General features: G+C 38.4%; 1 protein-coding gene across 3 annotated transcripts in view; it reads right to left on the minus strand.

Moving 5' to 3' along the window:
• The window catches only part of Lrrc4c (leucine rich repeat containing 4C), a 213,611-nt gene that overhangs the window by 2,353 nt on the left and 197,180 nt on the right, over positions 1 to 14,078 (minus strand). For all 3 annotated transcript variants that reach the window (XM_008848552.3, XM_008848550.3, XM_008848551.3), the window contains exon 3: positions 1 to 274. This exon is cut by the window's left edge and continues 2,353 nt beyond it. In XM_008848552.3, coding sequence (XP_008846774.1) covers positions 1 to 232 — 232 coding nt within the window. In that variant the 5' untranslated portion in view covers positions 233 to 274. The remainder of the gene's footprint in view (positions 275 to 14,078) is intronic.

The raw sequence follows: 14,078 nt of genomic DNA on the forward strand, positions 1-14,078 counted from the left end.
TGTTGGTGGAGATGCCATCCGGGACCTCCCGCAGGTTTTTCCGAACACAAATCACCTTGCTGAACTGGTTGCTGCAGGAACACACTGAAGGGCAGGTTTGAGCCCGCACCAGACCAGCCACCACCAGAAGTTGAAGAGCCAGCAGCACCACAAGCAGGGGGTCAAATAGGGCCCTGTTAAACCTAGGACCTATCATTATCTGCTGTGGATGTAAGGTCATCTTGTTCAACATTCATAATTTATCTGGTGTTGGTCCTTCTGGAGTTCAAACAATCTGAAAAACAATGGAAGCAAACAAAAATCGTATTAGTCCTTCAAATATCTTTCTAAAGCAATGCCAGTGATATATCAGCTAAGGTCAGTATCAGTCAAAATAAAAGAAATTGAAATTCAATATCCCTTGTAAAGAGCAAAAGTAATACCTCCTGCTGAGCTATTTTATCCATTAATTATATGAAGAAATATTTCTACACACAAAATTAGCAATCACCACTGCATAAAATCAGACATTTAATCACAGAGAAGTAGAACACAGAGACAGTATCCACATAATCTGTCCAAGTTGGGTTTCATATTTCCCTTCATTACAGGAAATGGGATTCAGGGACTCTACAAAGCAAACTGAAAGCTTCTATGCAAAATTAGTAATAAGTGGCATTTCATTGAATGGTATTCTAGGTGCTTGGTGCTACAGGCTATGGAATTCATACATAATGATATTCAGGAAAAACTACATAATTTGTTGGGTCTAGTGAAAAGTAAAAATGCAAGGTGTCCTGTTAAAAAGTAGTAAAAATTTTAAATTGGTGACAGAAAATCATTGACTGAGAGTGGGCACTTTTATTTTTTTTTTAATTTTTATTTATTTATTATGCTGTGGTGTTTTTGAGACTGGGTCCTGTAGACCCAGCTCGACTAGAACTCACAATGTAGACCAGGCTGACCTGTATGTCACAGATAAATGCTTGCCTCTGCCTTCTGAGTGCTGGGATTACAGGTGTGCACTCCCATGTTAGGCTAGAACAGGCAATTTAAAATAAGTTGTCTTGTGACTGCGGGGTTGCCATGACACTAGCTAGGATCCTTTTCAATGTTTACATCACTCCTTTGACGTAGGTAGTGTTGTCTCCCCTCTGCAGATGAAGAATCATAAGAGAAGTAACATGCAAGAGGTGGGAAGTGTACAACCTGGACTTAGAGATCATCAGATTGGTCCCACAGTATAAATACTTTACGAAAATATTATTCTAAGAACAAAAATAAGTACATAATATATTTTCATAGTTAATTTATTTTTTGTATTTTTATTTTTTATTATCACTTTATGTGTATGGCTGTTTTGCCTATGTAAGTAGGTACACAAGGTATGTTCAATGCCTGCAGAAGCTCAAAGAGGTCATCAGATCCCCTGGAAGTGGGGTTACTGAGGATTGTTAGCTGCCATGTGCATACTGGGAATGGAACCCAGTTCCTCTGCAAGAGCAGCCAGTGTTTTTAATAATAGCTCAGCCATTTCTACAGCCTAACACACAATTTCTTTAAAATATTATTCTTTGGAAATGACCCCAGCTGTAAGCACTGGCAACTTAATTTATGCTGCCTGTGAAGGAGTACTAACTAACAGTGAGATGTATATATGAACATAAACTTCTAGAGAGATTCACCTACAAAACACATTATAATATAGCCCATTGATATCTATGGGCAGATGGGTCACAGGTTTAGTAATTTTCTTAAAATATACATTTTGAGCTGGACATGGTGACACATGTTTTTAATCCCAGCACTTGGGAAGCAGAGGTAGGTGGATCTCTGTGAGTTTAAGGTCAACCTGGTTTACATAGTGAGTCCCAGTTAAGCTGGGACTACAGGGAGATCCCGTCTCACTAAAAAAAAAAAAAAAAAAAAAAATTCGAGAACATAAAAAATAGTTTAACCTTTTATATCTTGTGTTCTTACTCCTACTGATTTTTAAGTACATTTTCAGAAAAGAAATAAAATAACTCATTTTTTGTTATTTCAGAACAAAAACTTCTAAAAGAGTCTTATTTAGTATACTTCCCAACTCGACCTGCTTATCAAAGACCAATAACCTGTGTCTTGTCTATGAATCTGTCAGAAAGAAAGCAGGGAAGGGATAAGTGGCTTGCCACATTTTAATTAAAAGTTGACATACCTAACTTGCATTATGTGTCACACTGGGGAAATTATTCATCCTTTCTGTGGCTCAATATCCTCCATTATTTGTAAACTGCACATGGCAATACCACACAATCCTCAAATTGTGAGGATAAAAGTTAATATAGATAAAGAACTTAGAATATTACCTACCAACCCACGAAAATTGATCAGGTATTAGGTATTATTATTACTGTTTCTGGTGTTGGTTTTTCTCTGATATTTTGATGAGCAATTGAAATACAAACATAAAAAATACAATCATCAGGGCTGGAGAGATGGCTCAGCAGTTAAGAGCATTACCTGCTCTTGCAGGACCTGGGTTCAATTCCCAGCACCCACATGGTGGCTATGAGCAGTCCTTAACTCCAGTTCTAGGGAAATCTGAGGCCCTCTTCTGACCTCTGTGGCATTGCGCAACAGGGGTGCCCTCAGTTACATGTAGGCAATACACTCATACACATAAAATAAAAATAATAAATAAAATATTTTTTAAAAAGAATACAATCCTTGTTCCTGAGGGAATGTGATTTCAAATGATATGACAACTGTGGAAATATATGTATACAATAATCTATATTCATCACTATGGTATAAGACACTTAGGCAGAAGACTCAGATGCCAGTAAATCAATCACTGCTGGGAAATTGGGTGAGGGTTCTAAAAAGAGGGCCACCTGCTCTAGGATTTGTAGATGTTGATGTAGATAATACAGAATACCTCAGGTAAAGGGGTCAGCTGGAGCTAAGACAAAACCACATGGAAAGTGCTAGTTTGAGAGTGGAAGTCTCGGAGAAAATCAGGGAAAGGAGATTGGGATGAGATTGTCTAGACTGTTAAGAGCTGGTTGGGTCATAACTAAAAGTCCACATTTCATCTTGTAGACAAAAAATTCTGTTTTTAGAGGGGAATACAATTCTCAGCTTTGTTTTAAGGAACTGACTGATATGAGAGATAAAAGAGATTTTCAAGAAAGTAGTGGTCAAAAGAACAATTCAGAAGATTTTTGGACTGTCCCCAGCGAGCCTTAGAGAGAAGCCAGTAGCACCAAGAATTCTTTCCCAAGCTGTGAATTCCATGTTCACCACTGGAGGGACTTGAAGAAGGGCTGGCTTCACCATAGGGCCTGACCTTTCCCTGTTGTTGAGGTTCAACAATGTAAATTAGCACGTTTCTAGCAGCTCCTCCATAGTACCAGACAGAGAAGAGGGCTTTCCAAATGCAGGTGTGTGCTCCTTAGCAACAGCCTAGAAACATTTCTGCTCAAAGGAATGCTGTGATCAACAAAAGCACGTCAGAAATTCCAGGTTGCTTAAGCTCTAGGTGCTAGTTTCCTCTCCTTTCTTGTCATAACAAAGAAACTTAAGAAAAACTACTGAGTCTGTTTCTTTTCTAGGATTTTCTGGTGGACGGCTTTGCTTCTTGGTACTGCAGCAGCTCTCGGTTGAGTTTTCATACCATCTGAGACCAAATCATTGTTTCTGGCTTGTTTCCTTTATCAGTTTATGAACCTAGTGATGGCAGCGACCACATTTGAAAGTCTCCCTTTTGCCTATTGCCAACACAGTCTAGCATACTGTAGGCACTACATAAAATAATGCTGCAAATGTGGAGAAGTTATTAATTATAGATCTTTGCATGTAAGGAGTTGTATTTGCTAATATATGCTTGTTATTTTCTATTTTTCTCATATTTGACACCTGGGGTCTTCAGTGATTATCAAGGAGAGACTGCTGTCCTCTGAAACACTCAATTCCTAGAAATAGCAAATAGGACTTACCTACAAGCATGCCTTTCCTACACAAACCATCATATCCAAAATCAATACCATAGTAACTGTCTTCATCTTAATCTCAGGTTTTTGCAGGACCTGGGGTCGTTAAGCTTTACAGTCAATTTGATTGGACCTCAGGTGTATTTGTGAAGATATTTCCCCAGTTGATAAACTAAAGGGATCATCATCTCCCCATAGGCTGCTGTGTAAATGGAATAAAAGTGTAAGAAAGCTGATGTTCTCTTTCCCTTTCCTCTCTTTTACTCTTTTTCCATGAGAGAAGAAACTCTGCTCCTTTAAACTCATCAGCCATGATGCTCTAAGTCATCACAGGACCACTACAGAGAAGCCAAGCAGTTGTGGGCCGAAACCATCATCCACAGCTATCTTTGTAAGCTGTTGACAAAAGATATTTGTCAAGATATTGGAAAACTGACTAAGACATGGCCCTTAGGAAATTTTAGGCCATGAGCCTCTTGCCCCGACCCATGACCAGGTAATAAGTAGAAAAGGACTGTCCCTGACCCAGAGTTTGCCAATACAAGTAAAGTTATCCAATCCTAAATCATTCCATGAAGACAGCAGTCAAGGTGCTTCTCCCCACAGTTTTCTCTGGTTCTTTCTGCCTCCTGACTGACTCCAGGTTTTCCCAGAGTCTCCTTTTCCTCCTCTTTGGTACTGTGAGTAAAAGAAACTCCCTTTTCATTGGCAGTAATCTTTTTTATCTGTTAGCTTTCCTTATACCTGCAAAGTCACTGAATTTGCATTTTAAAACAATAGGGCCTGCCTCTTCATATGATCCTGGCAATAGGTTTGTGGGCCTCATTGCTCCATTTATATTAAACACAACAATATGCTTAGAGGCATCACACCCAGAATGTTAAGGTCTGCATATGAAATGATCCCCACAGTCTTCTGTGTTTAAACACTTGGTCGTACTGTTTGAGGAAGTTGTGGGGCGTTAGTAGGTGAGGACTTTTGCATCAAGTGGACCATGGAAACCCACCAGAGAGATGTGAGAAAGTCCCCTGAAAGTCCTACCACCACAGATAAGATCCCTTTCTCTACATGAATATCAGTGTTCCTTCCCCTCCAGGACACTGTGAGCTAAAATAAACCATTCCTATTCCAAGCTGCATCTGTGAGGTATTCTGTTACAGTGGTGAACAAAGTAATTGGGTTAAGAGTTATCTGACTGTAAATTTAAAACCTTCAAAAACCCCTCTTGATTTCCATTTTCAATAAAAAGCCTTGTAGTTTTATAGTGATCTTGACAAGGGAATGTTCTCGTTTGTTTAACTTGGGACAGTTTGCATATACCTCCTTCCCCTTTTCCGCAATGTACTCTTTAGATTATTAAGTATGAAGATATTTTCATGTGCAGTCCTTGATGCAAAGCCAATGAATGCTTTTATGGGGTTGGAGCCCCTGGGTTCTCCTCCTCTCTCCCTTTCTCCATCTCACATTCCATAACTCTCCTTACAACCCTAGGATCGGGAGCAGTAAAAGTTGGCTGTAAATAGCTTAGGTTGTTAAGACAGTACATTCCAGTTCTGCTATATGCTACTTTTTCTATAAAATATGGCACAATAAGGGCAGCCATGCCAAGTGGCTCCATCAAGAGAGAAGGCTATGATGTGAGACTTCCTGAATTCAGAGCCATGTGTCAAGCTCTGTGTCATTAAAATTGGGAAACTCAGTCCACCCTCTATACTTCACATACATCTTCTGTAAAAGGTCACACTGATAATATGCACTCAGCAGCCCTTTGTTAACACACTCTAAAAATTAAGTGGTAAATTCGATGCAGTTTAATCCTTTTCCATAAGATAGAGGATGCAGCAATATCTCTCTCTCTCCTTTTTTTGGTCTTTTGGAGACAGGGTCTTCCTGTAGCTCCAGCTGTCCTGGAACTCACTATGTAGACCAGGCTGGCCTTGAACTCACAGAGATTCGCCTGCCTCTGCCTCCCGAGTGCTGGGATTAAAGGCGTGCACCACCACGCCCGGCAAGCAATATCTCTTTTGATGATGATCTCACTTATATTCACTAGTGCATATTAATTACATAATGTTATGGGTTTCATGATGACATTCTCAACGCACATGTGAAGCATACTTTGATCATGTCCATTTCACCATTAGTCATTTTGTCTCTCACTTGATCCTTCTCAAATCCTCTTCTACTATCATGGGTTTTTTCCTAATCTAGATTTTCACATCAAAGAAAAAAAATGTGATATTTGTCTGGCGTATTTTATTTAACATGATTTCTAGAAAACAACGTGGTTATGTTTTAGGGTTAAATAATGTCTCCTGTTCAGTGCTATGATATGGATTTGCTGGCATGATCAAGAATGTACATGAAATGTGCAAATATGATACACTGCTGTCCCCTGCAGAAAACAGGTGTCTCTGTTCCTCTAAATGCAGGCTCAGTTGCATTTTTCCTTCTTGCTTATTTCAAGGTCACTTCACTTTTGAAATTAAGATTTATGATGAATCAGTCATAAGTAATGATTTATGAATTATGTCTAGTTCAAAATTAATTTATAACCTAAAACAATTAATACTTGGTACATTGCACTTCTTCAAGTAAATTAACACAAGATTTTGTATTTTCAACTTCAGTTGTGATATTTTACATCAAAACTCTTGCATCCACAACTCCTTTGTCAGATATTTTTGTCACATCCAAAAGAAATCAGTCTAAAGGTATGCACTACCTATTTCAACGGCACCTCACAGGATTTACTTACAAATGGATTTGTGTTGATATTGAAGTAAGCCGTGACACTTTTAGGTTGGTCCCAGAGGCTAGCTTGACTTTGTCAATAGGCCTTTCTGCCTTCTCTGCCCACGCTTCAGTGCACTGATAGCCTAGTGCTTGCTGACGAGTTGGCTAATGGGGATGCTTTATTTAGCACAGTGTTGTTGCTGAATTGACATAAGCTGTGTGTACATATTAGAACTAATTGGAAGAGAGGAGAGAGAAACAAATGGTGTTCCTCACAAACACCCATTACTGACACATCTTCAATGATCCTCAATAAACATGGGGCACAACTCCTTCCTGAACAGAACCTTGATACTGAGACTTCAGAACACACCTCTCCTTATCACACACACAAGTTCTCTCTCTCTCCCTCTCTCTCTCTCTCTCTCTCTCTCTCTCTCTCTCTCTCTCTCTCACCAATAATATGCTTTTTCCAGGCTGCTGTCATTATACCATTTAATTATTTTTCTGGGATTTCCTGTCAGAGCAAATGGTTTCATTAATTCAAATGTCTAGGGAACTTTAAAAATCTATCACATTTTTGTTTGCTTCCCTTCTGAGACAGGGTCTCATGTAACCCAGGATAGCTTAGAACACACTAGGTAGCCAAAGATATTCTTGAACTTCTGATTCGCCTGCTTCCACCTCACCAGTCTTGGCATGACAGGTGTGCTCCAGCATGCCGGACTCATGCAGTTCTGACGATGGAACCTTGGGCTTCCTGCGTGCTAGGGAAATACTCTTCTAACTGATGTATAGCCCTAGCCTAGATCCATTATTTTTGTCCTGGAAAAAGCTTCCACAGAGGTCTGTGCTCTGAGATTCATCAGATCTCTCACTACACCCCGGACTGCTGCAGTCTGCTCTTATACAGTCCTAATCAAGCTCCCATTGAAAAATCACCCTGAAATCTAATTTCCTGGTTTCAATGAATTCTAAAATTCATCACTCAACTCACAGGCATGACCAAATATTTGCAGTGAACTTGAACATGAGTAAGTTTTCATCATATGAAGAGGAGGTTGTTTGCTTAAATTGTAATTGAACATCACAAAATATCTGTTTTTCCTGAACTTGTTGCCTATCCAAAATTCTAATCCTTTATTCTTTTTGAGGACAATTATATTCTGGAAAGCTCACTCCCCTAAAAACACATTGTGCCTCTGGGAGATGGTGATCCAGCACTGACAGGTTAATAAAATTTGGTTAATGTTAGGAACAGGAAAACCTTTCGGAAAATGACAAGATGGTAAATATTTTAGCCATTGCAAACCTTACAGTCCTTTAATGCTAAAATAGCACAACTCTGTGATTGTAGCAGCCTTACACGATGCATTAACCAATGAGCATAGCTGTGCTCTGCTCTAAGTAAACTATTTATGGGTACAGAAATTTGAATTTCATCTAATTGTCACATCTTTCAAAATATTACCCTTTCTCTAGCCAATCATTAAAAAATTCAAAAATATTCACATGTAGCTTTCAGGGCACACACACAAAAAAACATGCAGTATGCCAATTTGTGGACTGTAATTTGCTGGACTCTTATATAAGCAAATATCAGTAAAAGCATGCTTGTTGTTAAAGATTAATTAATTATAGACATGGAACGAAATTTGGCCAATAAGATATTCAGAGTAGTCAGCTGAGTAGATGATGAATATTTTCCTCCTATAAATAACAAGGAAACAGGGGTGGGACTGAATATGTAATCCTGTATTCTGTTTCTGGAAAATGTTGGGAGGAGCTGGAGCTGCTTTAGCCATCTTGTGCCCAAAGGGGAGCCAGCCTCAGGTTGCAGTGCGAGGAAGGGAACAGAAAACTGGAAAGGAAGTCCACCCCTGGGCTCTGAGAGAAACAACCACATCAACGAATCCAGTAACCGTTCTCCTGTGAACTATAATCATGTCAGACAATCACTTCCTTCACTGCGTAGAATTGTTTTAGTTGTTTAAAGGTTATGACCAACCAAACCTATCCTGATTCGCTCTCTCCCGCCCTGCACCTCAAGATACTAGCAAAGTAAAGGAAAAATGGTTGGAAAGTTCAGATTTCCTATATCACTTAAATTTTTGGATCTTCCAAAACAGCAAACGAACCTCAAATAACATGGTTTGTTTATAAGGAAAATATTTAAACTCTTTGCCATTGTGCTGAGAAGAGATTATTCTAAAATTATTTCAGGATCTCTTTGGGTTTAAAAATACTAAGAAAGGGAGCCGTGCATGGTGGTGCAAGCCTTTAATCCCAGCGATCAGGAGGAAGAGGTAGGCAGAGCTCTGTGAGTTTGAGGCCGGCTTGGTCGACATAGTAAGTTCCAGGACAGCTGGGGCTACAGGGAGACCTTGTCTCAAAAAAACAAACAAACAAACAAACAACAACAAAAAAAAAACTAGAAAAGAGAAAGGAATGAATTAAATCAGAGCATTACCAAAGGAACTCACCTCTTCAAATCAAATTTATTTTGCAAATATTTCCTGATGTCATTCATTATTTTCCCACTTTAAATTCAATCATGCAAGTGTGCTGTGCATTCTCTCCATTTTGTGCAGGGCTGGGTGGCTCTGCACAGTTTCAGGGAACCTTTCCCCTTATATATAAATGCACCCAGGGCTGACCCTCTAGGTACATGTAATGGAAATGCTACAACATTTAAATGGCTGTAACCCAGGGCCTCGACCTGTCAAGTCAACTGACAGCTCCTTGCTTAAGCACATTGTCTTGGAAATATTTCTGAAATTATATTTAGATTTTAGAAATTGTGATTGATAAGAAAAAGTACCCAGCTATGCATTTTCATGGTTTTTTGAAGTCTTATAAATTAAGAATATATGTTGAGTGTTTAAAAGTAGCATTAGAATATCATTATATAAGTGAGAACAGGGCATAGAAAAGGAGAAAGACGGAGAAAAGGAGGAGAAGGAGGAGGGGGGAGGGGTAGAAGGAGAAGGCAGAGCAGGAGGATGAGGAAGAGGATGAGGAGGAAGAGGAGGAAGAGGAGGATGGAGGGAGTCATATGGTACAAGCCAAAAATGGTACTATGCTCTGCAGAGGAAAATAAAGACTATTTAAAAGACAAGACTCTAAATCAGCCAGGTCTTCTGGAATTTTATAGTGTTATTGAAGTTGTAATATTAAGTATAAATTCACATGCACAATGTAAATATGTACATATATACATTTAGGCACTATTACAATTCAATATAAGTAACATTTAAATGCTATGAGTCATAGTCAGAAATCAATGCAGACATTGCCGATCTTAAGTGTTTTGTTTGGTTTTTGAGACTGGGTCTTGCTATGTAGCCCTGGCTGGCCTGGAACTCGCTGTAAGGACCAGGCTGAAATCCAACTTAGAGAGATCTACTTGCCTCTGCCTCCCAAGTATTGGAATTAAAGGCATGAACCACCACACCTGGCCATTAATCTTAAAACTTTTGGAAGAGGATTTAGAATCATAGTGGTGAGGAGGTAAGAAGAAATTGCTCCTAGAAGCAGAGGAGGAGCACAAAATAAAAGAACTGACTTAGTAGAAGACTCCTGCTGCCAAATAGCTAAATTTAGGTGGTTAAATTGGTCCAATTGAGGGTCCTTGAATATCTGATAGAAGAGTTCAGATTAGCTTCAATAAAGAGATAAAAACTTCAGACACTTCAGCAGGGAGTAGGACTAGAGGAGCGTTGGTTTAAAAGGTTTCTGCCTTTTGCATAAGATACATTGGAGAGAAAAGACTGGTCAATGAAAAATTAAGTGACCTCAATAATCAACATACCTAGCATTACTTTAAAACTGTGTGGGACTGATCTTCTGATTTCTCTAATGTTCCTTCCCTTGACCAAGTCATTTTCATTTTAACTTAGACCCTGAAATATATTCATATTAGGTCCTCCATTTTAGCAATTGCCTCCTCACATCTCATTGTTCATAAAGCATGCTTGATGGATTTTAAACCTATGTTTGTGTCATTCTTCAGGTAAAATACTCTTTTTGGTTTCCTACTGTTAGAACACTATGCAATCAGAATTGGTTTCTGATTCATGTTTCTTTTAATCTTTCGGTTTATCTGAATCTTCCTCCAACCTCACTGACCTGTCTTCATTCTACAAAAGGTTCAGCTTGGTGTCTTTTCTCTCCCTTTGCAGTAGGGTTTCCTCTGCCTACAATACATCACTTTTGATTTTTGCATAATGTCATTCAGTATTCCTTTTAAATTTTACATTCTTAGAAAGTCTTTTCTGATCATTCTGACTAGTTTCTGTACCATATAAAAATATGAACATATTTCAGTTTCATCAATGTATTTAACACTGCTAGATATTTGTGCGTGTCTGTGTGTGTATGCATGTTAGAGTATGTGTATTCAAGTGTGAACCTTATTGCATGCCACACCTCAAAAGACTGTTAATTTTCACTGAGTAGAGATGTGTATCCATTTTACTCAGTGGTGTTTTTGTGAAAGTATACAGGTCAAATATTTTTTAACGCATACATGCATAAATGAATGTTTAAACTCACAAAGGCATTGTAGACAGTTAAGGTTGCAAATTCATTGCTTCTTGAAGAACCCTGTGATATCACACTTGCTCAGTGACCCTAGCACCTAGTAGAGCCCCTTTCGTACAGTAAGAATTCATGCATTTCTGTATTAAAATCGCCTGGTTTATACCAATTACTCTCATAAAAGTCTTACTACAATAAAGAGTTGGGACAACAAAGCAATTTGAAGATCATGTCACTGTCTCCTTCCTTTTCTTGCATGTTGAGGGGAAAGGGATGCAGCAGAGATTTCCTGTTTCTTTCTTTTCATCTGTTAGGCTCAGTAGCAGCCCTGTTTTATGTTTGACCAAACAATGCCCTCTGCTGTTTGTGCCTAAAATAACACAGCTGCCTTGAAATTTCCTACTTTGAGATGTACAAGTTATTTCCATGATTTGGTTCTTAACAGGACACCTACCTCTGCTTTAGAACTGAGAACATTTGATGTTCACTACTTTGGAACTGGCCATCATTTTTTTCTCTTTATTTTTAACTTTCTCATTTTTATTTTTTTAACAATAGAGAACAAAATTTCCTATAGTCAGTAAGCTAGGTCTTCTGCAAACGCCCTTTAAAAGGGCATGGTCTCTTAAACATCACATGACCTATTGAGACAATTTCTCTAAAAACCTATGAAGGAAAATGTTTCCCAGTTCTGCTATCACAGTCTAAAGCAACAGATGAGAACAGACATGCTAAGGAAGGAGGTGCTAGCAGCTCCAACCTTGTCTGTGCAAGAAAAAATTAAATCCATTTCATCCTGAAAACACAGACCTACAAACACAGTCACCTCTTGCCAAGGGTAAAGTGAAATTAATTTGTTTTGTGTTTCCATGTTTGCTCTCATTCTTATGATGCAAGAGAAATGAAGGCACCTGGTGTGAGGCTTCTGGCTGTGTGAGAACCCTTTTGATCATATTCATTTTTTGAGATTGATTATTTATGAAAATATGAAATATAGATGACTAACTTGTTTCTCAAATTATGTGGTGGGATTTGAGATGTTCAGGAGTATGTCTGTATTTTATGACAGCTATTTGTTTAACAAAATGCTTAAACAAAGGGGAAGAAAAAAAATCCTTAGCGCCTCAAAATCAAAGTAGTTCTTGATATTTTCCTCTTCAGGTTATGAAATCAGAAACAGGTATGTTTGGGCTATTTGCTATATTTTCCTTTGTGCTCACGTTTAAAGTCTGGGTGGAGTCTAACCAATGCACGAGAACGTTGTTTTTCTCTCTCTTTTTTCTTTTCCTCTTTTTCTTTTTTCTCAGGTTCAAGGGACACCAAATGAGTAATACATGTTTCTCCTTATCTCTAAATTTTTATTTTCATTTTTCCCCATAGTAATTTTACACAGTAATTCTTTGCAGACTTAATGTGGCAACAAAAGAGAACCTCCACAATCAGTGTCCAGAAAAACCTAATTCATAAAGAGATCTCAAGTAGTGACTAAATAAAATAAAGCCAGGGCTGGAGAGGTGGCTCAGCGGTTAAGAGCACTGACTGCTCTTGCAGAGGACCAGGTTTGATTCCCAGCACCCACATGGCAGCTACAAACCTTCCTTAACTCCAGTTCCAGGTGAATCTGAAGCTCTCCTCTGACCTCCAGGGCACTGCACCACACGGGTGCACTCACATACATGCAGGCAATACACTCATACACATAAAGTAAAAATAATAAATAAAATATTTTTAAAAAATAAAATAAAGCTTAAGTACCTTACTGAATCTACCCACTAGATGCCAGCAGCAACCCCAGTTGTAAAAAATCTACAGTCTCAGGAGATTGTGAATCAGCCCCTACGGGGCAAAACCATCCTCGTGAAAACCAAAGCTTTAACGCGGCCTGGAAAATACTCCATGGTGTTCTTTCATACTGTTATGTCTATCTTTTCTGCTGGGGCTGAATCTGGCCCCAGCTGTGTTGTTTCTCATTCTAAAGAAATCTACCTACTTTTCCTCTGAAGGAATTTTTCTTTCTTTTTCTTAGAATTCCTCACTCTGATTATTCCATAAAAAATTATATCCAACCAGAGCCAACCTGTAAAGACTATGTCTAATCACTTCTTAAATCAGTTTTACTGATCCATCCTTCTCTTATTGTCTGAAAAGCTATGATTACATTTACCATATCTATTTATGATTGTCAATGTTTGTGAAGACATTCATCCTATTTGTGCATAAGCTCCTTGAAGGCTAGGTTGGATGATATCTAGGCATTCAGCAAATGTCTGTTGAACTGAAATACTAAGTGTGTATATTTCAAGTCATGGTTGGGATTCATGATTTTATAAGAATAAATTAAAGCCTATTAGTAAAACCCATATGCAAGTCAAACATAGACAAGTTATATATGTAGTGGTATACGTAGTAAAGAAGGAACTGAATAATTACATCTTATCATTCCCCCAAACAGAAGAAAAAACAAATCAATAAAGAATGTGAAGAAGTTAAAAAGTGAGTATTTAAATAAATGATTTAAAATAATGCTTTAGGATGAAAATCTATCCTTGCAATATGATGCATCCTAAATAACTTGCCCTGGCTGCCAGATACATCATGTGAACTCAATGTGTGTGTGTGTGTGTGTGTGTGTGTGTGTGTGTGAAATGCATCAAAGAGTCAAGACACACCCTCAAGAACATGTTGGTTGTTGTCAATTACCAGTTCCTGAAACAGCAGACAAAAAGGGAAAACAATCATTAAAATTCAGAGATATAAACTGGGCGGTACCCATCTGTGAAACTGCCTTGTGAATGTGTAGCTTGATTCACAGTACTGTGCTACTGTTAAGGTAAGAGTCAATGTGTAGGA

This window comes from Nannospalax galili, unplaced genomic scaffold (genome assembly GCF_000622305.1).
Source record: "Nannospalax galili isolate Female #2095 unplaced genomic scaffold, S.galili_v1.0 scaffold203, whole genome shotgun sequence".
Lineage (NCBI taxonomy): Eukaryota > Metazoa > Chordata > Mammalia > Rodentia > Spalacidae > Nannospalax > Nannospalax galili.